Source organism: Salvia hispanica, unplaced genomic scaffold (genome assembly GCF_023119035.1).
Source record: "Salvia hispanica cultivar TCC Black 2014 unplaced genomic scaffold, UniMelb_Shisp_WGS_1.0 HiC_scaffold_305, whole genome shotgun sequence".
NCBI classification, from domain to species: Eukaryota; Viridiplantae; Streptophyta; class Magnoliopsida; order Lamiales; family Lamiaceae; genus Salvia; species Salvia hispanica.
The window spans coordinates 1-27,712 of NW_025952031.1; the positions used below are offsets into that span (position 1 = coordinate 1).

At 36.0% G+C, this 27,712-nt stretch overlaps 6 protein-coding genes across 9 annotated transcripts; 4 read left to right on the forward strand and 2 right to left on the reverse strand.

Moving 5' to 3' along the window:
* Positions 1-4,744: 4,744 nt before the first annotated feature.
* Positions 4,745-6,325, reverse strand: LOC125198861. Its single transcript, XM_048097110.1, has one exon. The coding sequence runs from the start codon at positions 6,145-6,147 to the stop codon at positions 4,792-4,794; it is 1,356 nt and encodes a 451-aa protein (XP_047953067.1). The 5' UTR covers positions 6,148-6,325; the 3' UTR covers positions 4,745-4,791.
* Positions 6,326-6,915: 590 nt separating this feature from the next.
* LOC125198866 lies at positions 6,916-8,178 on the reverse strand. The gene is made up of 2 exons (XM_048097118.1): positions 7,537-8,178; positions 6,916-7,435 (listed from the first exon to the last, which is right to left on the reverse strand). Exons 1-2 carry the CDS (start codon positions 7,633-7,635, stop codon positions 7,034-7,036), a joined length of 501 nt encoding a protein of 166 aa, XP_047953075.1. The 5' UTR covers positions 7,636-8,178; the 3' UTR covers positions 6,916-7,033.
* A 721-nt stretch (positions 8,179-8,899) lies between these two features.
* Positions 8,900-10,720, forward strand: LOC125198862 (pre-rRNA-processing protein TSR2 homolog). The gene is made up of 4 exons (XM_048097111.1): positions 8,900-9,144; positions 9,287-9,375; positions 10,056-10,163; positions 10,345-10,720. The coding sequence occupies exons 1-4, from the start codon at positions 8,964-8,966 to the stop codon at positions 10,555-10,557; spliced, it is 591 nt and encodes a 196-aa protein (XP_047953068.1). The 5' UTR covers positions 8,900-8,963; the 3' UTR covers positions 10,558-10,720.
* A 2,996-nt stretch (positions 10,721-13,716) lies between these two features.
* LOC125198867 (rho GTPase-activating protein 1-like) lies at positions 13,717-14,837 on the forward strand. Its single transcript, XM_048097119.1, has 3 exons — positions 13,717-14,129; positions 14,478-14,598; positions 14,829-14,837. The coding sequence occupies exons 1-3, from the start codon at positions 13,717-13,719 to the stop codon at positions 14,835-14,837; spliced, it is 543 nt and encodes a 180-aa protein (XP_047953076.1).
* Positions 14,482-19,101, forward strand: LOC125198864 (cell division control protein 48 homolog C-like). Of its 4 annotated transcripts, none has more exons than XM_048097114.1 (10): positions 14,482-14,598; positions 14,829-15,382; positions 16,180-16,332; positions 16,584-16,712; positions 16,802-16,903; positions 17,482-17,565; positions 17,673-17,762; positions 17,865-18,066; positions 18,602-18,721; positions 18,802-19,101. In XM_048097114.1, exons 2-7 carry the CDS (start codon positions 14,948-14,950, stop codon positions 17,694-17,696), a joined length of 927 nt encoding a protein of 308 aa, XP_047953071.1. In that variant the 5' UTR covers positions 14,482-14,598; positions 14,829-14,947; the 3' UTR covers positions 17,697-17,762; positions 17,865-18,066; positions 18,602-18,721; positions 18,802-19,101. The 4 variants fall into 4 exon arrangements, with proteins under 4 accessions (XP_047953071.1, XP_047953070.1, XP_047953069.1 ...); XM_048097113.1 differs by having other exon boundaries at positions 17,673-17,757; XM_048097112.1 differs by lacking the exon at positions 17,673-17,762.
* Positions 19,102-24,431: 5,330 nt separating this feature from the next.
* Positions 24,432-26,629, forward strand: LOC125198865 (ribosome biogenesis ATPase RIX7-like). The gene is made up of 2 exons (XM_048097117.1): positions 24,432-24,833; positions 25,905-26,629. Exons 1-2 carry the CDS (start codon positions 24,530-24,532, stop codon positions 25,958-25,960), a joined length of 360 nt encoding a protein of 119 aa, XP_047953074.1. The 5' UTR covers positions 24,432-24,529; the 3' UTR covers positions 25,961-26,629.
* The last annotated feature ends 1,083 nt before the right edge of the window (positions 26,630-27,712 follow it).

The following is a 27,712-nucleotide window of genomic DNA, read 5'->3' on the forward strand; positions in this document are numbered from 1 at the left end:
ATTAACTAACTTGATAACACAAGTCTAATAGGCCCCCTCAAGATGGATTGTAGACAGTGGTGAAGTCCATCTTGAAGAGCAATGTCTGAAATGGGCCGGCTGACAGTGGTTTGGTGAAGATGTCCGCAAGCTGGTAAGAGTTGTGGACATGAACTGGATTAATCACTCCCTCATTGAGTTTATCACGAACAGTGTGGCAATCAATTTCAATATGTTTCGTCCGTTCATGAAAAACAGGATTAGTACTTATGTGAACGGCTGCTTGGCTGTCACAATAGAGAGGAACGAGCAGCTTCACTGAGATGCCAAAATCCTTCAACAATGCTATGATCCAGACTACCTCACAGCAGGCTAGAGCCATGGCTCGATATTCAGCCTCAGCCGAGGACCTTGAGACAGTGTGTTGTTTCTTTGAACGCCAAGATATCAACGAGCTACCAAGAAACATATAAAAACCAGACTAGGATGAAGATAATAGGGACTTGAGACATCATCGGCTGCTTGATGGTTGCGATCACCACCACCGCCACCTCGATTGCCCCGACCATTCATCGTGAAACAGAATCGATCAGAAAAATATGATGAAATGCGGAAGAAAATTGTCACTGATACCATAATAAGATCATGAACTAGACTCCATTGGAGCTAGGATGAGATCGAGAATTGCAGAGAAGAGAAATGGAAGAAGATATTTTCCCTTTTGATTTAATGAGTGAAAAAGTACAAAACATCACCATTTATACCGTGGTGCATCGGTGTACAAAAGGAATGTAACACAATATAAAACCTCATAATAGAAAAGATTACTAATCAGTAAAACATTGAATTAACTAACTTGATAACACAAGTCTAATAGGCCCCCTCAAGATGGATTGTAGACAGTGGTGAAGTCCATCTTGAAGAGCAATGTCTGAAATGGGCCGGCTGACAGTGGTTTGGTGAAGATGTCCGCAAGCTGGTGAGAGTTGTGGACATGAACTGGATTAATCACTCCCTCATTGAGTTTATCACGAACAGTGTGGCAATCAATTTCAATATGTTTCGTCCGTTCATGAAAAACAGGATTAGTACTTATGTGAACGGCTGCTTGGCTGTCACAATAGAGAGGAACGGGCAGCTTCACTGAGATGCCAAAATCCTTCAACAATGCTATGATCCAGACTACCTCACAGCAGGCTAGAGCCATGGCTCGATATTCAGCCTCAGCCGAGGACCTTGAGACAGTGTGTTGTTTCTTTGAATGCCAAGATATCAACGAGCTACCAAGAAACATACAAAAACCAGACTAGGATGAAGATAATAGGGACTTGAGACATCATCGGCTGCTTGATGGTTGCGATCACCACCACCGCCACCTCGATTGCCCCGACCATTCATCGTGAAACAGAATCGATCAGAAAAATATGATGAAATGCGGAAGAAAATTGTCACTGATACCATAATAAGATCATGAACTAGACTCCATTGGAGCTAGGATGAGATCGAGAATTGCAGAGAAGAGAAATGGGAGAAGATATTTTCCCTTTTGATTTAATGAGTGAAAAAGTACAAAACATCACCATTTATACCGTGGTGCATCGGTGTACAAAAGGAATGTAACACAATATAAAACCTCATAATAGAAAAGATTACTAATCAGTAAAACATTGAATTAACTAACTTGATAACACAAGTCTAATAGTTTATTTAAGAGCATCCACAATGGTTGGTGAGCGACCGGCTAGCCAATTCCCGGCGCTAACCGGTCCGCTCGTCGAACCATTGCAATCGGCGAGCGTGAAATCGGCAAGAAATTCGGCGAGAATAAGAAAAATATGCTAATGTATTAAACCAAAAGATAATAAGTACTCCCTCCATCCAAGGAAGATGACCCCTTCCTTGGACGGCACGGGATTTTATGCAACTTTATTTTGTGTGTTAAGTGGAGAGAGTAAAGTAAGAGAGGGAGAATAGAATAAGATAAAAGAATTTCCATTTTAAATAATAAGTCATCTTTATTTAGACAAACCAAAAAGGAAAGTGGGTTATCTTTAATGGGACGGAGTGAGTAGGAAGAATGAAAAAGTGATAATAATAAAATAAGAGAGAAGTCTTAAAATTTCGTGCCATTAGAAAATAAGAATATCTCGGGTGGAACAGGAGAAATAATTTTCTAGTGGCATCCCAACCCATTAATTACTCACCCAATAACGAGCAATTAGATAATTACTCTTCAAAAAATTCATTTAACTAATCTACATAGCAGAACTCGTAAAATGAAACATAAAATAGGAGGAGTATTTAAATTCATCAAATATACATACGCAACATGTATACAAAATTAAAATATACTCTCTCCGTCCATGATTAAATGTCCCATATTTGATTTTAAAATATTGTTTGACTTTATAAAGTAAAGTGGGTTGAGAAAGTTAGTACAATGTGAGACCTACTTTTATATATTGGTTTTATAATAAAATGTGAGTTGAATGACTTGGTGAAATGTATGATCTACTAATCAAATATAGTAAAAGTGAAATGAGACATTTATTAGTGAACAGATGATAAAAGAAAATTAAGACATTTAATGACGGACAGAGGGAGTAACTAATAAATGGTAATGAAATATAGTACCTGAAAATATTGCAAATATTGCAGAGGCAGTCCATCAAATTTATAAGCTTGAGTGTCAAACATTTTAACACTTTAATAGATGAGACAGCCGATGCAAGAATTTAGAGTTCTCTATCCCCAAAGATAGGAATCAATCTTCCGTTTTTTCCATTTATAGTAGTATTTGTTCAAAAGGTATATTACTATCAATTAAATAAAGTAGTAGTTTGTTGTCTTTTTTTTTTATCATATTAATAATATTTCTACTCTCAAGAGCTGACAATTAACGCGACATAGCACATATTTAAAATTTAATTATTTATAAGGGTTAAGTCTTTTTTATAATTTTATTTTATAAATTGTTGTTATACCGTTTTTATGTTTAAATAAGTTATGCCCAAAACATTTGAGGTTCCTTTTTATGCCTCGGTAAATTGCCTTTTAAGATGACAATTCTTTTTCGGATTACAAATGATGAATAACATCTTAGTGTTGCTCGTTTTCTCTTACTATTTCATTGTTTATGTAGCAGTCGCAGATAAAATGGAGTATTTGTTTTGTTTCATTATTTAATTATTATGAATATTTTAATATTTTTTCGTAGTAGCTCTTCACTGAGTGCTTTTTACCATGATGGTTATTAATTTTTCTTTTAGTTCACCTATTATGATGAATAAGTCTCGTTTCATTAACACATAGAATTACGGAGGAAATTCATGATTAAAATACAACATAATCGCGATTGACATTAGAAAATGGCATAAATCTTAAAACTAGAATATTATCTAAGGAATCATTTATATTTTATTGTTAATAACTTACCACCAAATAGAAATAGTTTTTAACGAAATATTTTCCGCAATGTATATATTACCAACCTTTTTATTACAATGTTCAAAAATTATGACATAGTGAAATTTAATGAATGTTATCAAACCATTATAAGATATTAAACGGCAGAAGCAAGAAATGATGTCATTTGCAAACCTCTGGACCAACTCGAGACAATCCAGATCCTATAAAACCAAATTCTCACAATTCTATTTGACAAGCCAATTATTGCTAGATTTTGTTCCAAAATAACAAAATATTGCTAGTTGAAAGATCCATGACACTCTTAAGAACACGACATAAATTTCCCAAATATATGCTAATATTATTTAGCTTAAACTTGAGATATTGATGACAGTAATGTATATATCTTCCCCCCCCAATTTGTCAACAAAATATGAGCATGAATTTATGGAACATGTAATGAGGGCAAAGGTCTTTAATTTTTTCGAAGAATTTAATATTTGATGGTGACCCATTTGTACGTTTACATTAAATTAAAAATGTCGTTCATGAACTTGGCTAAAACTTAGTTAGCGGAATTAAGCATAGAATGATAAGGGATTAGAATAATATAAATATCTATTTCATCTCATCTTGAGCCCACAACTACTTCACAAATTAATTTACTTCATATGATTACTTCTACATTTGACACAAGATACTTAATTCCTTTCAAACATAGCATATATGGATTAGCACATATGCACATGCCCATTCTAGACTTAATCCCTAGATAAGAATCTTTGAATATATTAATTATTTGTAAATTAAGAGATACAGACTTTTCGTGCCATTTGGGTCGATATGATTAGTACTCCCGCCGAAGATGACCCATTCTTTAGGAAGCACGAAATCTTAAATAATTTTATTTTATGTGTTAAGTGGAGAGAATAAAGTATGAGAAAAGGAATAAAGTTGAGATAAAAATATTTTTATTTTTAATAATGAATTATCTTAATTGGGACAAAAAAATGGATCATCTTCAATAAAACAGAGAAAGTATAATTGTATAAATAATAAATAATAATTAACTACTCCCTCCGTCCGCCATTAAAATGTCTCATTTTTCCTTTTCATCATCTTCCACATCATCAATAGTCATCCAACCCAACCACCCACATTTTCTTGGTTTATCAATGACCACCCCAACCACCCAACCACACTATTATATATTTATTTTTATATTATTTTTTAATAATATTATTAATACATGAAATACTTATTATTGTAAATTTATAGAAAAACGTAATAAATGACAAACTAAAAATTATAAAAACAAACAAAAAAAAATATACATTACAATAATTGAAATATAAAATTTAAAATACATAATTGGTGCTCATACATAAGATGAAAACTAGACATTCAATTGCAATTGCCGAATTTTGCCCATATATGCTCAACCAAATCGTCTCGCAGAGCTTTGTGAGCTTCTCTGTTTTGAAGTTGGGCTTTGTTTTTCATGTAAGAAGCTAGACTCGCAATTCTATTCGTAGAATATATGAAATCATTATTCGCATCTCCATCTCCATTCTCATGACTACTTTGTCCAAGTCGATCTTGAATAAATTCTGCTGGATCACAATAGTTCGAATATGTGCTTCTTTCGTCTTCCACTATCATATTGTGCAAGATTATGCAAGCAATCATTATCTTCCCCATAATATCACGATCCCAAATAAGACATGGACATTTGATAAAAGCAAAACGAGCTTGCAAAACACCAAAAGCTCGTTCAACATCTTTTCGCGCAGACTCTTGATGTCGAGCAAACAACTTGTGCCTCATCGTTTGTGGACCTGGTATAGATTTGACAAACGCCGCCCATTGAGGATATATGCCATCAGTGAGATAATATCCCATATTTTTTTCCTGGCCATTTACTATGTAATTGACCTTCGGTGCTCGACCTTCCAAAATATCATCAAAAACAGGAGATTGATCAAGCACATTAATATCATTTCTCGAACCTGGAGTTCCAAAAAAAGCATGCCATATCCACAAATCTTGAGATGCTACTGCTTCCAAGATGATTGTCGGATTCCCGCTTCTTCCGGCATATTGTCCAGCCCATGCAGTGGGACAATTCTTCCATTCCCAATGCATGCAGTCAATACTACCCAACATGCCTGGAAACCCACGTTGTTCTCCAATATGCAGAAGTCTTGCCAAGTCTTCTTCGGTGGGCTTTCGCAAGTACTCATCGCCGAAGTTAGAGATTACACCTTCAACGAACTTGATGAGAGATTTGCGAATGAGTTGTGCGCTCATTCTCAAATATTCGTCGTGCAAGTCGGCCGCCGCCCCGTAGGCCAACATCCTCATCGCTGCTGTACATTTCTGAATTGCAGACATACCAAGTCGACCGGTAGCATCACGCTTCTGCACAAAAAAGTTGTCGGTGTCGATGAGCTTGTTCATTATTTTTTCGAACAAAGGTTTTCGCATGCGATACCTTGTTCGAAAAATATCTGGAGGATAGATTGGATCTTCAGCAAAGTACTGCTCGAAAATAATATCATGACCCTCTTCGCGTTTCCTTTCAATGTATCTCCTTTTAGCTCTAGCCGTCTGGGTTGTAGGTTGTGAAGGCAAGGTTGTTGGCCAAATAGCTATATCCTCGATTAGTTGATCGAGTTGCTGATTTTGTTCAACAATTTTTTCTTCCCATTCATTGTCTTCAAGAAGATTGAAAGCTTCAAAATTAGAACTTGATGACATTTTTTAGGGAGAGTTGGCTCAATAATCGTGAGAGGATTTGTGTATAATTTTCTTGAAGCATATAAGTAAATATATAGAAGTAATTTGTTGAGCATAGGATTCCACTACTATCATTTGTGATCACATGGGTTGTCCTTGGATTCCACCACCACTTGTGATAGAAAATGACTTGTCATGTAATCATACTTTGATTTTCGTGATCACATGGGTTGTCATTGGATTCCACCCCCACTTGATAGAAAATGACTTGTCATATAGTCACACTTTGATTTTCGTGATCACATGGGTTATCATTGGATTCCACCACCACTTGTGATAGAAAATGCCTTGTCATGTAGCCATACTTTGATTTTCGTGATCACATGGGATGTCATTAGATTCCACCACCATTTGTGATAGAAAATGCCTTGTCATGTAGCCATACTTTGATTTTCGTGATCACATGGGTTATCATTGGATTCCACCACCACTTGTGATAGAAAATGCCTTGTCATGTAGCCATACTTTGATTTTCGTGATCACATGGGATGTCATTAGATTCCACCACCATTTGTGATAGAAAATGCCTTGTCATGTAGCCATACTTTGATTTTCGTGATCACATGGGTTGTCATTGGATTCCACCCCCACTTGATAGAAAATGACTTGTCATATAGTCACACTTTGATTTTCGTGATCACATGGGATGTCATTGGATTCCACCCCCACTTGTAATGTCATGTAGTCATACTTTGATTGAAGGGCTTATCACATAAACTGGAAATTACATAAGCAACATAAATTAAAGATTACATACTAAGCAACAGAAATTGAAGATTACACACTAAGCAACAGAAGTTGAAATTTGCATAATAAGAAACATACATTGAAAACAGATAAACTACGATCAATTCCCAAATAATTCTGCTATTAGATTGCGTTTCAACGTTTCTTCTTCTGGAGTTAAGTCCCTCCTAGCCATCAGCGGAGTAAGGATAGCTGCCTTGATGTTCCGTTCCTGAATATCACTAGCTGCTTTGATCTTCCGTTCTTGAATATCACATTCCCTTTCACGTGTAACTCTCATTTCACGCAGTGCTGCAGTGAAATCATTAGGGATTGTATATGAAGACGTTGCAACTTCTTTGCCTCTTCTTTTAGCCTTACTCTTAGCTTGATCTCTTCCGGTAGGACGCTGCAATGTTGAAGAACGACTCTCAGGAATGGAGTCAATTTGAGGTCCTCCTTCCTCACTAGTCCTCGACCTTTTTGAGCTCCCACGACTTTCTTCAAGACTATCTTCATCTGGCTGGAAACGCGTTGAACCAGTACTATTCAATTTCAATTCCCACTTAGGATTGTATCTCATCACCTCCTCAAACACCTTATGGTGAGTAAATTTTCTCTTACCATACAGTTGTTGAGCGGCTTTCTCAATGTCCTCTTTAGATTGGCCACTTGTAGCTCGATCATGTGCTTTTTTGTATGCAGCAATCCACTTTGTGACATTTGTGTTGAGTCGTTTGTAGCGTTGTCTCAATGACTCTAAACTTCTTTGTTGGCCCATTCCTGGATTTTCTTTTCTTGCTTCCTCATATTGATCAAGAACCTTTTGCCATAGATGGGCATTAGTTTGGTTGGTGCCAACAATTGCATCCCTGCTCACGAAACAATAAGCAGACATTAATGACATGTCTTCTTGCTCACTCCAATCATGTGGAGTGTTTGAAGCACTCAAGTTGGTTGGTGATATGACTTGGCTTGAATGTTGGTTTTGAAATGAATTTTGGAATTGATCAGAATTTGGAAAATCATCAAAACTAGGGAAATAATCTTGAGAAGGATTAAAATTTTGGGAAGGGTTGTAGTTTTGGGAAGGATAGAAATTTGGGGAATCGGAGAATATATTATTCTCATCATCATCCATAGTTAGCAACAAAGTAAGCTTAAAAATATGAAATTTTATCAAACAAGAAGATTATAGGAGGAGGAAAGAGATATTTTTTTTTGTGTGCAAACTATAGCAAATGTGGTCTCTATTTATAGAGGAAGAAAAATTATATTTTATATTAAAGATATATTAATTTAAAAGTATATATATATCAACCAATGAGATTGTGCCATTTGGCACCATCTCATTGGATGAGATAACATAAATATACAAAAAATAATAAATTGTGTAAAGATGAAGATAGAAACTATGCATGTTAAGGATGTTACAATTCTTCCCTCTCTAAGAATTGTAAAAAAAAACTGCGATAAAATTCGTGAATCATAAAAACGCGGTATTCTAACTATGGTAACTAATGAAAAAAAACAACAGTAAATGAAATGGAAATTACAATGAAAATTATAAAATAATCGAACTATTAAGTCTAGTCAAGGAAAACTCTCTTTAAGCAAGACAAATTACATCACCATTAGTACTCTTGGATTGACGTATTATCCCCAAAGATGAAACGACTTTCTCCTAACGTATATAACATCTCAAACACGCTAGGCACCGATGAACTTGACGGAGCTCCAAAAATCGAGCAATACAATGTTCTTAAAATGTACGATAAAATGTTGAGAGCTTGAGAGAGAATGGAGAATGATTTTGTTGGTGTGTAATTTATCAACAACTCAATGCCTTTTATAGACATAAAATTTATTGTTTGTTCATAAAATCATGAAAAAATTTATTTTGGGCCTTTGAGTATCGTGTAAGAGCCCACAATAAAATAAAGAGGGTAGCCCAGACAAAGTATAAACACGATCCAACTTCTTCAATCTCTCAATTTTCCTTTTCTGTGTCAATTTCGAAGAGAAGAAGAAAAAAGGGCAAAATTCGAAGGATGAACAACCAGCGTATGACTCCGGAGGCAGCGGCGCAATTCGGCGATGGAATTCAGATGGTTCTTTCTCGGTGGGCTGCACTGCGGATGGCCATCGAAAACGGGTGGGGTGGCCGCGACACTCTCCAGAAATCGCAGCAGCTCGGCCACAATCTCTTCAATTTCCTCACTCAATCCAAAGGTATTTCTCACTTGAACTCGTACCTACCTGCTTAATTAATATCTATTCATACTCTAAAACAGAGTGTTATTGAGATGACATTCATTCAAGTATAAAAACCTAAGTTTGTTTTAGTAATTGTTGGATTTTATTTGTTGTGCAGATCAAGTGTATATTGATGATGTAGAGGTTATACTTTATGAATTCATGGACTCTCTCAATACTGATATTGAGGACGGCAGTGTTGAGGAGGTATATCATCTTCATCTGTTCATCTTCATCTGTTCATCTTCATCTATTCATCTTCATCTATTTGCCCTAAATTTGACTCCTCCTAATTAGTTCATGTCCATTCATATGTGATAATGTGAAGGCTTACTAACTTCTTATGCCCCAACCTATATCCCATGCTGGTGTGTATGATGGAAATTGAAGAGTAAAGCAAAAATTTTCTACTCAAATTATATAATTAAGGAGAAAATTACTAGAAAATAAGGAACTGGGATCGCCATCTATCTGATACTTCTCTGGATTCTCTTATTGCACTTGACCTTATCATCTTAAGATAGTCATATTATATGCAACGAGCCAATATTCAAAATGGAAGCAGGCACTTGCCTTGTGTAGCTAGTTTGACATAAAAAACACTTCCTATGATAAACACCATGCCAGACTGGGGATTCCACTTGTGGAATAGAAAAAACTCCTAAACTCCAATCATGCACAATTTATACTCTGAATAATATTGATTCCTACGGTGATTGCAAACAATAGATATCAGTATCACCTACTTGATTGAGTTGTTTCATGGTCAAAGATGAAGGATTATTAGAATACATACTTATCAATCACCATATTCCATTTTTTTATTCTTACAATGAAATACTATTGACGTATTTTCATTTTTTGTCTTTGATTTTTTTTTTGCGCAGGTTGCAGAAAAATTTATGCTAATGCGTGAAGAATGTTTAGAAGGTCAGTTTGACTCAATAAAGAAGCTGCGAGAAACAAATGTTCCAAGTGTTTCTTATACCAGACAGGTAAGACTGCTGCCATCTATCTCCTATGTTTCTGTGTTAACGGGAGAAGTTTTAGTATTATAACTTGTGTGGTTAGCCATATCCATGTTGATTAGTATGTTATAGGATTGATGAATAGTCTACTCATGTTACTCACATCAGTAACTTCAGTTTTCCTCTCTTTCGATTTCTATTTTGTCAGCCCAACAGCGATGATGAGGAAGACAGTGATGAAGATGATGCAATTATAGAGAACAACATGTCAGCAATGGAAGTTGATGCTCCACAACCACAGCACCAATCGGATCACAATCTGACTGATATTGTGGCTGATGAAAGTAGCACGAAAGATGCTCCTCAAGTTGTGGATGGATGGACTGTTGTTTCAAAAAAGAGTAAAGGGAGAAAGAAGTGATGGATTGATTACATTGGCTGGAGCCACTTTAGGTAGGAATATTTGAGTATATCTGAAGACAACAATTTTGTTCGTATTCTCTAAAGTTTTGTTTAGTGTTTCAGTATGTTTTTTGTTCAAATCCTCTAAAGTTATCTAATGTTTCAGGATATTTTTTGTTCAAGTCATTTTGTTTCTACTTTGCTGCAAGTATCTAGACAACATACATCTTATATATTATTGATGCTAATTGTGAATGTCTTATGTTTTTCATCATTCCCAAACTGGTTTCTTTTATGATTGAAAAGTAATGAACATGAAAGAGCTATTTTAAGGTTCAATGGGAGACTTCTATGGGAAGACAAGAAATATAGTAGTATGTAGTATGACGCCTAAATACATGCTTAGTTATTTATGAAATTTGAGGTTGAGGGTTTGAAGTTTATTTTCCTCGACATATTTTTGAGATTAAGTCAGATCTTGACTTTCATAATATGGGATGCGTGGTGGACTTGCTCGCAACTACTCTTTGAAATATTCTATGGTGATAACAACAGTGTTCAATTTAGTGGATTAGACAAAATATAATGGGTGTTTAATTAAGTTTATTTTAATGAACTTACAATTGTTTAGAGTTTATTAAAAAATAAATATTCAAGAGCTTATATAAGTTGCGAAAGTGCTTGTATAATTATTGAGCTTGTAATAGAGACACATTTGTATGTTAAAGAGAAAATTGTGAGTTAGAAAAGAACTTAGTTTGAAATAAAATGGGATAGAGATGAAATATATACGAATTTAAAATAACATATCATAGTAGAGTGCATTGCTAGAACCATTTCAAAGTCCCTGTATTCCACACCAATTTTTTTAAAAAAATAGAAGTATTATTAAATTATATATTTTTATATTATTATTAAATTAATTAGCTACATTGATGATCTAAAAATTTTATCTTTTATTATAATAATAAAAATAAGTTAATTTTTTTTATATACATAAATTATTTTCAAATTTAAGTAAAAGAATTCAGGTTCAACTTTGTTGGACAATAACTTGGTTCACATAAATCCGATTAAATCCAAATGAATTATCATAAAGCTCTAACAATACCCATACTATTGGTTTTGGGTAACGAAAGTAGTTTATACTTTATATTTTGCCTTTTTATTTGGAAGTTGGATTTATTCGTGACGTACAATTAAGAAGGTATCATCGAAACCTTCCCAATGGTATACTCATGAATTTTTCAATAAAAAATGAGTTGGTAAAAAACCAAAATTTCACATTGCACTTTGAAATTTTGATATTTGATGATTAAACTTTGCCATGAAAGTTCTGAAATGTCCTCTTCTCCACCTTAATGCCAATGGTAGAATATCATAAGTACGTATAAGAGCAGTTTCAACGAGAGAATTAAATAGGGAGGTAAAATTAGATAACTACCAAATTTACTTTTTATGCATGAAAAATCATTATCTAGAGAGAGAGGTATTTGAAAACGTATTATATCTTTTTAATTTTAAAGAGGTATCTTTACATCTCAATCAATGGAGAGATAAAATCTTATAACTACCATATTTGTCTTCTTTTCATGAAAAATCATTCTCTAAGGGAAAAGATATTTGAGAAGGTATTACGGTTTATATTTTTAAATACATTTTACAGTATTATTTTATTTTTAAAAATTATTTATCTTTTTATATACATTTTTCCTTTGAAATGTGTTACTTTTTTAAAGGGTATATTTCATTTTCCAGAAGATACAATAGATAATATACCTCTTCCATTACCTCTCATTGTTGGAGATGCTCTTAGATTAGTCTTGTCTCTACGACAAAATTAATTTTGATTAATGTTGAGTAATTCAATTTCAAAAGGTCGAATATGTTCGATACGATTGAGTTACAACATTTTTTTTATCGTAAAAAATGTCAGACCAGTGGCATAAATTAAATTATTGATTTTTAAACTTGCACTTTTTCGTAAGAAATTGTTGTACTGAATTAAATTTGTCACATGCACTCAAATTGGGTAATTATGTTGGCCACTAGGATTTTGCGCGCCACTTTTGTAGACATAATTCCACGCACTTAATCATGTTTGTTTGTCTTCAATTGTCAACCACTATGGGAGTTATTGTCTGATAACTAGAATGAATAATAGTTTTAGCACTCCACTCTCTATGTTCATATTGTTATTAATTAATTTTGTTAATTTTTTTAATTTTTTTATAATTAATTGAAATTCTCAATAATTCAATTGAAATCCCAAATTCATCTTAATTTATCCTCTAACTATTAATTAAATATACAAGTTATTGAATATCTATTATTCAATTAAATATTCTAATTATTGAAAATCAATTGAAAAATTTATCAATTAAATCGAATAACAATTGAAATTAAATCGTCAAATATTAATCCAGATCCAATATATCAATTGGAAAAAAACAGAATTCAATCGATAATAACAATTTAAACATGTTAAAATATGAAAACACAAACACCATTTATACTAATTAATTAGTGTAATTAATATATTGTTATATCACAATACGTAAATATTAGTTTATACGTCATATATTAATTTATAAAACTATATCACATATATGTAATTAGTAATAATTAAGAATATTAAAATCTAAAATTATAATGATCCTACGATATTTTATAAATCAATAAGATTATTAAGATGCGATATACTCTAAAAAGAATAGTATAATAATTAATATTACCAATATCACCATTATTACTATTATCACTCTTTTAGAATTATATTCTAATGCACTAATAACTGGCTCAATTCTCTTAATATTTTATGAGTGCTTCATACAATTATACCCTTGTATGTGTGGCCCGGCTGTATAGCTTTATTGAGAAAAAAATAGACCAAAACTGCAAATTCAATAGTGAGAATTTCGAGGGATTATTCAAAAAAAAGTTGGAGAGTGTTTGGTACCGTTGTTGGTTACTAATTGGTATTATCACTTACTATAAAGAAACACACAACTCCATAACCACATTGATTGCAACTCTCCTCTCTTTACATCAAAGCAAAGCAATTCCTAGTCAATTAAGCAAATTGCAGACTAAGCAATGAACCCAAAACAATAAAACTCTTGCTTCAATCCAACTCCACTCAACAACCATTCCAAAAAAAATCACTTCTTTGAACAGAATGACAGATATACTTCATCAATCCTCCTCCCATTTGCCTTCCCCTTCAAGCTCCATTACTCCCTCAAGCAATGATGGTTTTGGCCAACTCAATCATTCCCCTCTTATTAGCCCTGCTCCTGTAGATTTGTACGGCTCCAATTATTGTAGACGTATACAACAACAAGTAGAAAGTGGGGAGGAAGAGGGAGGCCAAGACGACTTCTCTGTTTTGGCTCTTTTGCTCACTGTTTTCAGGAAATCTTTGGTGGGGTGTAAGAGCATCAGTGGTGAGAATTGTGACAGGATTATGGAGATTGGTTGGCCTACTAATGTCAGACACATTGCTCATGTCACATTTGATAGGTTTAATGGTTTTCTTGGCCTCCCTGTTGAGTTTGAGCCTGAGGTTCCCAGAAGGCCTCCTAGTGCCAGGTGCCTCATTCATTCTTGTTAATAAAGTGTATTTGCATTGCATAAATATAAGGCTTTTGTTTGTGCATTCTTATTCATATCTTGTGATGATTTAGGAGTTTCAAGCTTTCCTGTTTTGTTTGTGCTTCTGATTCATATCTTGTTAGGATTTAGGAGTTTTAAGCTTTGCTGTTTTGGCTGACTTAAGTTTCTCATATCTTTAATCCTTATGTATTAGATGGCTGCTTCATTAGATAATTCAAGAAAAATCTCATAATTCCAAGTTTCCTATGCCTTAGTTCAGCTTCCATTTACCTCGAAAGTGCATTCTTTCGTTCACATACTGACCTCGAAATCTCTATGGTGCAGCACAAGAGTTTTTGGGGTTTCAACAGAGTCAATGCAGCTCTCGTACGACCCCAGGGGTAATTGCGTGCCAACCATACTACTTATGATGCAGAGGCGCTTGTATTTGCAAGGCGGTCTCCAGGTATTAACTATGTGATAGCCATTTTATGAAAGAGGCTTCCCCTGATTCACTTAAATTTCTCTTGCTAAACCACTTTGTCACTAGCTTTCTGACTTCTCTACAGCCTAATCTCTAGATTTGTATAATTCACTCTTCTAAGGATTGTGTTTCATCAAATCAATTATCATTCCTCAACGATTGTTACACTGTTTCCATTTCTGTCCCATTTGACTTTTTTGAACCATGTTCAGGTATCCTAGAGTTGTTCTCCAGAGCATACAAGAACGCACCATCTATTGTGTTCATTGATGAAATTGATGCATTGACTTCAGAAACGGAAAGCTTGTTCCAATGCCCGGTAAAACAGTTGATGGCTTGCATGAAGGAACCTGTGAATGACGGTTCTGATTCTGAAAGATCTGATAGTATACCCGGTGGCTATGTACTGACCATTGGAGCAACCAATGAACCTAATGCTCTTGGCCTTGCCTTAAGGAAGAGGTTTGATCGTGAATTTGTTTTACGTGTTCCAAGAGAAAACCAACGGCATGGCATACTATCAGTTCTAACACGTAATCATGAGGTTGGAGTTGATTTTGATCTTGGGGAGTTAGCTAGGTGGACTCAAGGTTTTGTAGCAGAAGATTTGGCAGAACTAGTAAATAAGGCTTCTATGGAGTCTTTAAATGACGCCATTAGATCGAGAGCTTACAAAAAGAGCTCTAAGGATGGTAATGAAGCATGTGGAAAATCATTTTCAGATGAAGAATTGGAAGGACCTAAATTAACCATGCACAATTTTTATGTAATTCTATTCTTTTATTCCCTTCAAATTCGTAAAAATAAAAGGAATTGAGTATTGATACCGGATTAGTTTATAATTTCCCCCTTTTTTGGTTTCTTATTTTTGTATCCTAAAAAGAGTTTTTTTCTATGTTATTTTTAAAGAAAGCCAATTCTCTCTAGGCTTGTTGGTAAGTAATCTGTTATACCCCACCTTCATGCTATTCTATGTGGTGTGCAATCATGAAGTGTAACATACAAAAACAATCGTATGGAGAGACTTGTTGGTAAACAATAAGGATATGGAGAGATTTCATCTTTGGTGCACTTTCAAAATTCTTCCTGTTTCTTGTCATTTATAGGCATGGATATGTGACAGTATTGCCATTTTTCTTCTTTAAAGTTATGTGCATTCGCCCTAACTTGATTCTGGTGTTGGTCTTTTTTGTTTCAACTTCTTTAGCTTATAATTTTTGTGTATTGCATTAACTGGTTGGATTATGCATGATTTAATGTTTTTAAGTGTCATATTTTGTTGTTTGTTGAACTAATAAAAAACTTTTATCTTGTCCAATCAACATTGTCTTATCTAGCTAGCTTCGGTACATTGTATCTATCTCTCAAATTTCAAAATTACCTCTGAAACTTGATCTTTTGTTCTTGTTAAAATTTGGTTTATCCACGGAAACAAATATAAACTGTAGTATATCACTTAATTAAGTTTCTTGTATATACACTATATGATGTAACCTGAAATTAATTGAAACTTTCTAGCTTTCACCTTCTGGCTTACAAATATTGAAATCAAACTTATTGCAGGATGCTATGGATTGGGTTTCGCCTTCTGCTGAAATGGAAGAGTTTTCTAAAAAATCATATACAAACTGGTATGATGTTGGAGGCCTTCAATTGTTGAAATTGGAATTTGAGCGTCTGGTAGTTAAGCGTATAAAGTTTCCACGAGTTTATGAGGTAGTTACCTTTCCTTTTTGTTGAGCTTGTTTATATTTGGAGGCCTTCAATTACTGTGCGAATTATCATCATATAGTTAAGGGTATATAGTTTCTTTACTTCTGTTCCTAATTTATTGATTGTTGATTGTACCATTTAGCAATTAGGTATCTTGTGACTTGGCAGCTGAAAATATTTCTTATTGATTGTTTATCTTTTTTCTTGCTCAACTCTTGGAGCTTAGCATTTCTAAATAAGCTTCTCTTATATAGTCTCTTGGGGCAATTGGGATGAAGAACATGCCATCCTCCTTTTTCCTTTATGGTCCTCATGGTTGTGGGAAGACATTGATTGTCCAAGCTTTGGCTAAAGAAGCAGGAGCGAATTTCATGCATATCAAGGTTCTCTCTTTTTTGGCATTTGATCCAAATAGTTGGCGACCATCAAAGATCACTGATTCCTTATTGTGTTACTTTTGGTCTCCATATAGGGCACTGAACTATTGAAGTTTGGGAAGTGGAGCAGGATGATTGTGCAAAATATTTTCAAATGTGCAAAACTTCACCCTCCATGTATACTTTTCTTTGACGAGGTACATCCTTTCTACTTTGTTCCAATCTTGCTGATAATGGCATTATTCCTAAGGTTAATTTTCAAGCTGTAGCCCAGACTAAAACCCATCAAGATACTTTACCCCAAACATAAAAATAGTACAAATATGTATTGTACTTGTCTCTGTTATGTACTCATAACAAGCAGAGAATTTTTAGCACTAAATAAGGGGAGGGGAGAAGCAGAATGCCTGAACAGCCTTGTAAAGAAACTTATTATAGTTTATAAATGATGTGTAATCAACGCTAATATAGTAGAAAGAAAGTATCCATTAAGACTTTGTGGTATGCTTTGTATTTGAACAAGAAAAAAGAGACATTAAGCTGTTCTCAAAAAATGAATTGTTCACATAGGTTTAATTAGTTGATAGAATTGTCTCAGGTCTTTCTTAGAAATAAAAAAAGGAAACATTAAGCATTATCTGATCTTTTCCTGATACCGTTCTCTGGTCTTTTCCTAAATTAGCTAAAGCATGCTCTACTCAAATGCTATGTATGTCTAGGTGTTCATTCTATGAGTTATGGAGTATCTGTTATGACCACCGTCCTTTTCTATCAGTTGGAAATGTTCAGCTCAGAGGATTTTTCAGACAGTGAACTTGAGAAGGACGAAGATGTATGGAAGTCGGAGGAATATAGAGAGGTCCATAAATGGCTCTTTACAAATGCTCCATTTGCTATTAATTTATTATTTGTTACTCAGCATATCTACACTTGTAGCTAATAAGAATGTAACATCTTCTATTGCAGGTGCGGAACCAAACATTGATATAGAATACCAAGTCCCTGTTATAGAAAATGAATCAGATGTATATGTGTTTGCTTCATCATCTAAGTACGGTATCTTCATGGTTCAAATGGCTGAAATATTTTTCTCAAAGAGTTCATTATCGTTTCATGTGCCCTTATTTTACATTTCTTACCTTGCTGACGTATTGGCAGGGTAGAGATTTTGGATCGTATCCCGGCAATCAAAGAAGAGTTTGGTAGGGTTTTATATGCTCCTCTTCCTAGTCCAGAAGAAAGAGGTGAGATACTAAAAGCTCTCGCTCTGTACAAGCCAATTGATCCTGAGGTGGATCTGATGGCTCTAGGAAAACTCGATGCTTGTCACAATTTCACTGGCGCTGATCTATTTTCTTCGGTAAGTGACATTCTTGTCAACTCCTTATGAAATGGTGAAAACTATTGATGTTCTGGTTTAACTATAAAAGCTGCATAGGTTAAGCAAATAAAAAGGAAAAAAAAGGTAACGTTATGACATCTTTATGTGATAAAATATTAAACGTTCAAATATACTCCATACTATGGAGTATTTGACATCTATCATGAACTTTTGATGTTGATCAATGAATTCCCAAAATATGAGAAAGTATTGATACCTATCTGTCACCAGATATGATATCCAGAACTTGGAAGTCGTGTAGGATCTTTGGAAACTTAACATGGAAATTAGTGTGTAATAACGAACTTTTTAATGCCTCATAATGTGCTGTAAATTTTCCGTCTCTGTACTTTTGGGGTTAAATTGCTCAAAGTAAACAATTCAAGATAGTTTTGGAAAAAATGTAATAGTTCATTCATGATAGTATATGACTATTTAGTTAAAAATCAATGTTGTGTTTTTGGCAATGTTTTTCCCTTAGATGTGGATAAGCGGTAAATTTTGTTTGAAATAGGTGACGGTAGCTTCTGTGTTCGCTATTGAACGACCATCATTGTCCTGTGGGGGTAGCTTGACCATCAAAAATGAAGATTTCAATAAAGTGTTAACTAAACCCCCTTCTCTTTCGGATGAGGTGCTGCTGGTTTGCTACTACATTTTTATTCCTATATTTACTCATTTCTTCACCTCAAGTCTTGGTATTTTTGGGTCCAGGAACTCAAGAACACTACAAGCGGAGAAGATTGATGTTGCTGATGGTGTATCCGCGATGCAGTGGCCAGTGGGATATGGAAACAAATGAGTGAAGTCATGAAGAAGAAGGCCAAAAAGTAAATTGCCAGAAATAGCAAGCGAATTGATTGTGATTGTTTCATTGCATAAAATCCAAATTACATTACAGCTTATATAGCGTAGACAAGAAGCATCTAGAACAACTCCTTAATCTATGCACAACTCTTAATCTCTTGCTTTAACAAACTTAATCACGGCTGAATCAAGAACGGCTCTTCTTTATTGCTCCTTGCACTGCCAAGTCCCTCCATGATCTCTTGTGGTCCAAGTGCACAGCTGGTGCCTTGGTAGTATCCTCTGAACTAGGTTTGGATTGCACACAATTAGCTTCAGCTAAGTCTCGTGCTCCATTCTCTTTCACGTGACAAATATCCATGTCATCTATATTCAACTTTGCATTGCATGCCTCTTCACCTTGAGCTTCAGTTTTGGTTCCACTGTTACCTTCAACAGTATGCGTGCTATATTCGTGAATGATGTGAGTTTCTTACTCTATCTGTTGAGGTGAGAGTGGGCCAAAATATGTTCGTGCATTCATTATCTATTGACATATTTGTAATTTTATTAGACGGAACTTGTATAAATATTGTTTAAAAGAAGCTCATCTGATAATAATCTACAGTTAATATGGAGTATGAGAGATGGAAGTATTGAAGTCCTTAACAATATCTTTTTTTTGTTTTTTTAAATGTATATGGTCTTTGATTTTACTTTATTTGTGTATAATTCGTAAAAAGTCCCTCTCAAATACTCCAATCACGTTGTAATTATATTCAAAATAAAATCAATACAAAACATGAACATAGTTTTTGATTTCGTTGCTTGATTAGTTAGTTATTGAGGGGCCTGGATAGTTGCACGCCGTGACCCACATATAGTCAACTCGGCCAATTATGTAGGGTGTTAAGTATATAATCCCTCTGTCCCATTAGAAATGCAACGATTTTCCTTTTTGGGTTGTCCCACTAAAAATGAAACGTTTCCTAAAATGGAAACATCACTCTCTCTACTTTTCCCTCTCTCTTACTTTACTCTCTCTTCAATAACTCACAAAACAACACTTGCATAAAATCCTGTGCCGAAAACCAAATATTTCATATTTATTGGGACGGAGGGAGTATATTTTTGTTTTGATTTATTTATGTTATTTTCATCTTTATCTTATTTCTTTTAAACTGATTTTAAACGAAAAAGTTTAGTAGCTTTTTCATTAAGTTAACTTTAATCTCGTCCTACGTACCCTCTATTTTATTTTCACCTCTAAAGCATTCGTTTAATACAAGGGGGCGGATTATAGCCCGCCCTAAGTCCCACTTATGCATTACCACATCAGTATTTTATCTTCCACCTCTTTTACCTGCAATGGGGCAGACTATTTTACTTCTATTTTATATTTATATAATTAATGCAAATATATCAAGCAAAATAGATAAATAAAAACAACACAATTAGGGCAAATACTACATTTATTTAATTAAAAAAAGTTTAAAAAATAAGGAAAAAAAAAGTGCACTACATGTAAAAAAAGGAGGCTAGTCTAGAGTAGTCCCAACTTGCGGCTGAGGCCATCGATCATCCACTGGATGCCTTCGATTTGAGCCGGGTTGGTCGCCTGTATCAGGGCGTTCTGCGCATTCAACAACGTCCTGTAGTCTAAGGAGGCCACCAAATCCGTGTAGGCATGTGCCGCAGCCGAAGACGGAGCCGTGGTCGCGCTCGGGGTCGGGCTCGGTGTCAGGTCAGGCAGCGCGGCGGAGGAGGATGTCGCCTTGCCCTTGCCATTGGCAGCCTTGATGCCAGGGGGACGCCGGGAGGACATCGGTGTGCCGGAACTCTCATCCTCGAACACCGGATTGTTGAGGTCCATTGGAGATGCGCCGCTTTCGCTGCTTGTATAATCAGTGAAGGTGCGCTTCGACGCCCTCTTCTTCGCCGCCGTCGATTCTGGCAGCATACCTCCAACGAACTTCTGCTTCTCCTTCAAAAGCGCTCAGGACTGTTAGTGCTTGAACTCGCCGTACAATGACATGTACAACTAGATTGCCTTGTCGCGCACATCCGCGAAACTCTCGCAGCTGGCCTGCTCCCTCTCGCACTTGTCGTACTCCCCTGCGAACAAGTGATGCACTATTTTTTAGCACTAAATAAATCTGCAAGTATACAGAGTATATATAGTATAGCCAAAGGTCAGTATCAGATATCGAACACGGGGAAGGCAAACACAAAGTGTCTATCCTCTACTAAGACTCAATTATTATCTGGAAAAGCAGTAGGTTTTGGAAAACTTTTGAAAACTAAAAACAATAAAAAGCATATAACAACTAAATGCAAATAAAACATAGAGATAATCGATAGAGATAAGGGAATCCCAGGGATGTGCGTTCACAGTTATGGTTATACAAGTTCCAAACTACAATACCCTAGCACAGTTATTACTTTGATAGAACGAGTCACTTAGCTTATGTTCATGCGATGCAAACGTTGATTACAAAATTAGGGTTGTCAATCCTAACACGTAACTCCATAAAGCTCCTAAGACCTTTGAAAAGTCCTCACTCTCAATTAACAGTGCCGTTTTAAGGGAAGCTAACTGTAGCGTCTAATAAGTGAATCTAACTCGCTAGAACTCTGTTACAGTTATGAAGCAAGCTATATTACATCATACAAGATTGTGTCACTCAATCATGCAGCATCAAAACTACTTAGGGAAGAAACAAAGTAAAAACATAACGGATATTAAATAGAAAATTGGAATTGTATAACCAAAGTCATTACTAAAACATCCCTAGAATCCTATGAGTTTAGTTACACATGATAAAATAAGCTAAACACATAGATTGAAGGGAAAATAATTTGAACATAAAACTAAAGCAAATAAAACCTGTATGTTGAATCCTTGTCGTTCTTGATGTTCTTGAAATCCTTCTCCAACTCCTTGCACAAGTGAAGTACTCTAGCTCTTGATCTCTATGAATTACTTTGCAAGTAGAAGCTCTCTCTTTTTTATGAAGCTTGAGGTCTTATTTATATGGGAAAGTCAATCCTTGTTGTAGAAGGAAAAGATCTTCAAATTATGGTAAATCTTAGAGCAAATCTAGGGCATCTCGAATTCGCCGTCTTTCTCCGGCGGGCCGCCGCACCTTGGCCGGCGGTCGCCGCGTTGGAGTCCAGAGAGTCACTGCCGCACGACTTCCGGCGGTCGCCGTGCGAGACTTCTCTTCCAAGCGTATTTTTTCGAGGCGGACCGCTGCATTGATCTGCCCGTCGGGCACACGTCCGCGGCGGTCGCCGGTCGCCGTCTGACTCCAAATTTCCAGACTTTGCGTTTTGGCTCCCTTTTTCGGCTCAATTATGCACGTTTCTCACAAAACATGTCAAAATACCAAAATAGACAAAATATGCAAATAATGGACATGTAATGCAACTTTGACATAAAAAACGGACCAAATAATGGCCTTAAAACCGTGCAAAATCCGAGCGTATCAACTCCCCCAAACTTACATTTTTGTTTGTCCTCGAACAAAACAATAAAGACACAAGAATAGGCGCACGAATTGCACAAGGACTAGACGTCATAATTGCCTCAAAAGATGGAAGAATATATTAAGCATGTATTAACGCAATCAAATCAAGCAAGGCTTATTAGTGCACTTTCATTACTAACTCGTGGAACACCTTAAATTCAAGCTCTCACATGTGGCAAACTTCCAAGGATGGGAAGTGTTCTCTCACTCTCGAAGTGTATGAAGGTAATGTGTATATAAGCACTCAATTCATGCATAATACAAAGTTTACCATAGGCTTGCTCAAAGTCTAATCCCTCCTCTACTAGATGTGATTAAATATCAAAAGTGCGAAAGGTCTTTATTTTTTTGGTTGTAATGTAGGCTCTTTGGTAGGTGAGAAATATTTGGCTAAAAGGTGACTAAAGATAAAAATATCCCAAGTAGAGTAAAATTGACTCCACTTTTCTAAACCCAAGGCACTATTAACACTTTATTTTTCTCCTTCAACTCACTTTCCAATCCTTTGATTTTTTTTTCATAACCTTTCATACTTTTTTTTTCATAAGTATCCTTTCTAAGACTAAGCACATATTTGAATTTTTCACTATTCCATAACTTGTACTTTTTTTCTTTATTTAAACACGCTACTTTTTTCACTATTCCAAAAGTACGCAGTAACCTTCTGGTTGTTGGAGAACACCTGATCCTCCGGATCCTCTGAAATATCAATCCAACATCTCGTCAAGACGATGGATTCTTCCGGTTGGTAGTTCGTCCTCACTGGGGCGAACTCTTCATTCTCCGTCGTAAGCTCGTCCTCCCTGGGGCGAACTCTTCATTCACCGTCGTAAGCGGCAACTTCTTTGCCTTGGGCCGCCTCTTCTTGGTCGCGAACCCGAGGCAGCAGCGGCGGAGGGAAGGCTTTATGTCGGACAGCTTGTACGAGTCCGTGCTGAAATCGGGATCGTACTGGGTGTTGGTGTCGGTATTCATCGGGTTCTATACCCGGCCATCGTGCACCACCGAACATCGGACTATTCGGACTTGGGTAATCTCCGGGATTCATTTTGTTTGAATGTAGAAAATGTAGTGTGAATTTAAGAGTGAAAGGAGTGAAAAATGAAGTGAAAAGTAACGGGTTTATATAGGTTTTGAAAATTGAATAAAATTAAATATTTAACTGGAAACGCGTGTGCATTGTCCGTCGCATCGTCCGTGATGCTACAGTGACGGACGATGAGGCATCGTCCGCTCTTCATCCGCAGACGATAGATCGGGCGCGGACGATGGAGAGGCCATCGTCCGCGACGCCACAGTGGCAGACGATGCTCTAAACAACTACTCATTTCTTCCGTCACATAAGAGTACGCATTTTTTAATTTTGGAACTTCATCTCTTTATTGAGGTAAGGCACACTCTCCATTAATAATACTTAATTACCTTTCATTATGATCTTTCTCTTATTTTACCAATTATATATTAGAACTCGTGCCCAACCAAAGTTACATACTCTTGTTGGTCGGGAGAGGATCAAATAGACGAGGAATAAGTGAGTCATAAACCTTTCGAGCTATGTAATACTCCCTCCGTCCCATTGAAGATGACTCACTTTCCTTTTTGGTTTGTCCCAATCTAGATGACCCATTACTTAAAATGGAAACACTTTTATCTCTACTTTATTTCCTCTCTCTTACTTTACTCTCTCCTCTTAACACACAAAAATTAACTGCATAAAATCCCGTGCCGCCCAAGGAAGGGGTCATCTTCCTTGGGACGGAGGGAGTACTTGAGAAAAGGCTGAACAATGCAAAAAGTGAGCAAGCATTGACAAATAGCTAGATCGACGCTGCTTAGAGCATCTCCAATAGCTTTAGGTCAACCATAGGTCAGCCATAACCTAGCCAAAAACTCTTCCTACCACATCAATAGGATAAGAAACCTCTCCTGCCGCATCATCAGGACAGGAAATATAGATCAGTCATAGGCCAGACAAATTATTAAAACAAATAAATTATGGGAATAGTTGGGAATCTAGGGCTTCCGCTTCGGGTAGTCATTCAGAATCTAACGTTAGGGAACTCGATTCTGCTACGAATCATAAATCTGGTGGTGATGTGAGAGAGGAGGATGCGAATGGGGGTATTATGGGAATAGTTGGGAATCTAGGGCGAGGAAATAAATTAGGGGATAGTAAGAGAGGGGTGAAGAAGAATGACAGTAAGTGGTGTGATATGGGTGGATTGGATATGGATATGTTGCGGGATTTGAATAGGGAGGTGGTTGCGCCGATGCTCCAGTCGGAGATACTGCGTAAGTTTGGAAGCACCGCAGTTCTGTTACAAGGGCCACGGGGCTGTGGGAAAACCATGTTGGCTCGAGCCATTGGCAATGAGGCTCGAGTGCCGTTTTATGAAACATCTGCAGCTGCGTTAAAGGCTGGCGTTTCTGGTATTGTGTTTTGATGATAAGATTGCTGCATTGTGCAACTTAACTGTGCATTTTGTGTGGTGTTGTTGTTGAAATGTGAATGTCTATTGAATGTGGATTATTTTGGGGGATTGCAATTGCCTCAATATTCAGTGGGCTTGATTGTGCAAATTGTGTGATGTGCTTGATGGAATCCTAATGGCCACTGAATGAAGATTATTTAGGGTTGCATCGTAGGGCATAATGAATGGGATTGGTAGATGTGTTTGTCGGAATGCTGATGTCTATCAAATGCAGTTTATTTGGAGGGACTGCATCGTATGACTTTGTTTGCAAACTGTGTAATACTTTTGTTGGAACATAAATGGCCATTGAATGCAGCTTAATTAGAGCAATTGCGATTGCATTGTATGACCTGATTGTACAAATGTGTTTGTACTTTGTTGGAATCCTTGTGGCCACTGAATGCAGATTATCTCTGGGTACAACATGATCATGCAAATTGTGTGATGTGTTGGCCGGAATGCTGGTGTCTAAAATGCAGTTTATTTAGAGGGAATGCATTATATGAGTTTTCTGTGCAAAGTGTGTGTCATGTTTTAGTTCATGAGACTAAGAATTACATTACTGTAAGCATATCATATGTTCTAGTTGATGGGGTCTTATTTGGTTTAAAATTGGCATATATGGACGTGTGGGCTAATCTTGGTTTTTCTGTATGTGATTGGGCTACCTGTTCCTAAATCACAATTTATGTTGAATTGTATGCAACCAAACAACTTAGTTGGTTTCTCTTTCTTATACATTGCTGTTCACCATATTGGTAATTGTGTTAGTGTAAGTCCTCTCAAAGAATCAACTAAATGTTTAACTTGGGCTGACTTTCTACTTGTTCATTTTTGAAAGAGGCTTCCCCTGATTCACTTTGATTTCTCCTGCTAAACCACTGTGTCACTAGGCTTTCTGACTTCTCCACAGTCTAATCTTATAATTTTCACTTTTCTAAGGATTGTGTTCCATCAAAATAATCCTCAAACATTAATACTTTGTTTACATTTCTTTCCCATTTGACTTTTTTTGGACCATGTTCAGGTATCCTAGAGTTGTTCCCGAGCATACAAGAGTGCACCATCTATTGTGTTCATTGATGAAATTGATGCATTGACTTCAGAAACGGATAGCTTGTTGCAGTGCCCGGTAAAATATTTGATCGCTTGCATGGATCTTGAAAGATCGAATATTGGACCTGGTAGCTATGTGCTGACGATTGGAGCAACCAATAAGCCTAATGCTCTTGACCTTGCCTTAAGGCAGCGGTTTGATCGTGAATTTGTTTTAGATGTTCCAAGAGAAAATGAACGGCATGACATACTATCAGTTCTAACACGTAATCACAAGGTTGAAGTTTGTTTTGATATCCGGAAGTTAGCTAGGTGGACTCAGGGTTTTGTAGCAGGAGATTTGGCAGAACTAGTAAATAAGGCTCGCGTGGGTGCTTTAAATGACGCCATTAGCTCGAGAGCTCACGAAATGAGTTTTAAGGATGGGTATGAAGCATATGGAAAACCATTTTCAGATGAAGAATTGGAAGGACTCAGATTAACCTTGTTCAATTTTTATGTAATTCTATTCTTTTACTCCCTTCAAATTGGTGAAAAAAAGAACAGAATTAGTTTATAAGTTCCCTCTCCCTTTTGTTTCTTATTTTTGTTTTCTAAAATGAGTTTTTTCTTTTTCATTAAAAAAAAACTATATGTACGGACCTCTGAACCCCTTTTCTTTTGCTTTATTTGACAAAAGTAAGACATTTCTCTCAAGGCTTGTTGATAAGTTCTCTGTTACACCCCACCTTCATGCTATTCTATGTGGTGTGCAGTCACGAAGTGTAACATACAAAAACACTCAGTTCTGTTTTATTTGAAGGGTGAGGGTGAGGGTGGGGGTGGGGGCAGGAGTGTAGTTTCCTTGATATGTGTATTAACCTAGATGTCATAGAGAGAACTGTGGGTAAACAATAGGGATATGGAGGGGTCTCATCTTTGGTGCACTTTCAAAATACTTCCTGTGTCTTGTCATGTATAGCATAGGCATGCATTTTTCTTCTTCAAAATACAGTACCTTCCCCTAACTTGATTCTGGTGTTGAATTTTTTGTTTCAACTTCTTAGCTTATAATGTTTGCGTATTGCATTAACTGGTTGGATTATGCATACTTTAATGTTTTCAAGTGTCATATTTTTTTGTTTTGTTGAACTAACATAAGGCTTTTATCTTGTCCAATCAACATTGCCTTCTCTAGCTTTCCACGGTTTGGTTTGGCCATGTCTAATTACCACGAAGAGATTTAGTGTGAAGGATAAGTTCATAAATTTTTAGACTAACTATCTATTGTGGCAGTTTTATAGTACTACCTCTGTCCCTGAAAATTTGATACAGTTTACTATTTCGGTCCGTCCCTAAAAATTTGATACACTTCACTTTTACCATTTTTGGTAGTGGGCCCCATATTCCACTAACTCATTCCTACTCACATTTTATTATAAAACTAATACTTTAAAGTAGGACCCACATCCCACCAACTTTTTCAACTCACTTTCTATTACATTTCTTAAAACCCGTGTCGAGTCAAAGTGTAGCAAATTTTGGGGGATGGAGGTAGTATGTTCTAATAGGTACATATTTTTGCACTCATGACGGACTGATCCTAGCTATGATCAATTGGGGCATTTGTTTTGCATGAGTATTATTTATATCGAACTTGTGAAAGCTATGTTGCAATTCAACATTTCTCCTTTAAAATAAATTGTTGCAATCCAAAAACCCCAACACTTGATATCATAGTACTCATAAAAAACCCCACGTTTGATATTCTTCTCCAAATTGTTGCAATTGATCTTGTTT

Excerpts from the sequence above, each read along its gene's own strand:
- LOC125198861 (XM_048097110.1), bottom strand. The coding sequence starts at position 6,147 with ATGTCATCAAGTTCTAATTTTGAAGCTTTCAATCTTCTTGAAGACAAT.
- LOC125198866 (XM_048097118.1), bottom strand. The coding sequence starts at position 7,635 with ATGTCACAAAGTGGATTGCTGCATACAAAAAAGCACATGATCGAGCTA. Across the intron at positions 7,436-7,536 it reads AGCCGCTCAACAACTGTATG|CCAGATGAAGATAGTCTTGA; the intron begins GTAAGAGAAAAT and ends ACGCGTTTCCAG.
- LOC125198865 (XM_048097117.1), top strand. The coding sequence starts at position 24,530 with ATGGGAATAGTTGGGAATCTAGGGCGAGGAAATAAATTAGGGGATAGT. Across the intron at positions 24,834-25,904 it reads GTTAAAGGCTGGCGTTTCTG|GTATCCTAGAGTTGTTCCCG; the intron begins GTATTGTGTTTT and ends GACCATGTTCAG.
- LOC125198862 (XM_048097111.1), top strand. The coding sequence starts at position 8,964 with ATGAACAACCAGCGTATGACTCCGGAGGCAGCGGCGCAATTCGGCGAT. Across the intron at positions 9,376-10,055 it reads AGGACGGCAGTGTTGAGGAG|GTTGCAGAAAAATTTATGCT; the intron begins GTATATCATCTT and ends TTTTTTGCGCAG. Across the intron at positions 10,164-10,344 it reads GTGTTTCTTATACCAGACAG|CCCAACAGCGATGATGAGGA; the intron begins GTAAGACTGCTG and ends CTATTTTGTCAG.
- LOC125198864 (XM_048097112.1), top strand. The coding sequence starts at position 14,948 with ATGGCTTGCATGAAGGAACCTGTGAATGACGGTTCTGATTCTGAAAGA. Across the intron at positions 16,713-16,801 it reads CGAATTTCATGCATATCAAG|GGCACTGAACTATTGAAGTT; the intron begins GTTCTCTCTTTT and ends GTCTCCATATAG. Across the intron at positions 16,904-17,481 it reads GTATACTTTTCTTTGACGAG|TTGGAAATGTTCAGCTCAGA; the intron begins GTACATCCTTTC and ends CTTTTCTATCAG.
- LOC125198867 (XM_048097119.1), top strand. The coding sequence starts at position 13,717 with ATGACAGATATACTTCATCAATCCTCCTCCCATTTGCCTTCCCCTTCA. Across the intron at positions 14,130-14,477 it reads AGAAGGCCTCCTAGTGCCAG|CACAAGAGTTTTTGGGGTTT; the intron begins GTGCCTCATTCA and ends TCTATGGTGCAG.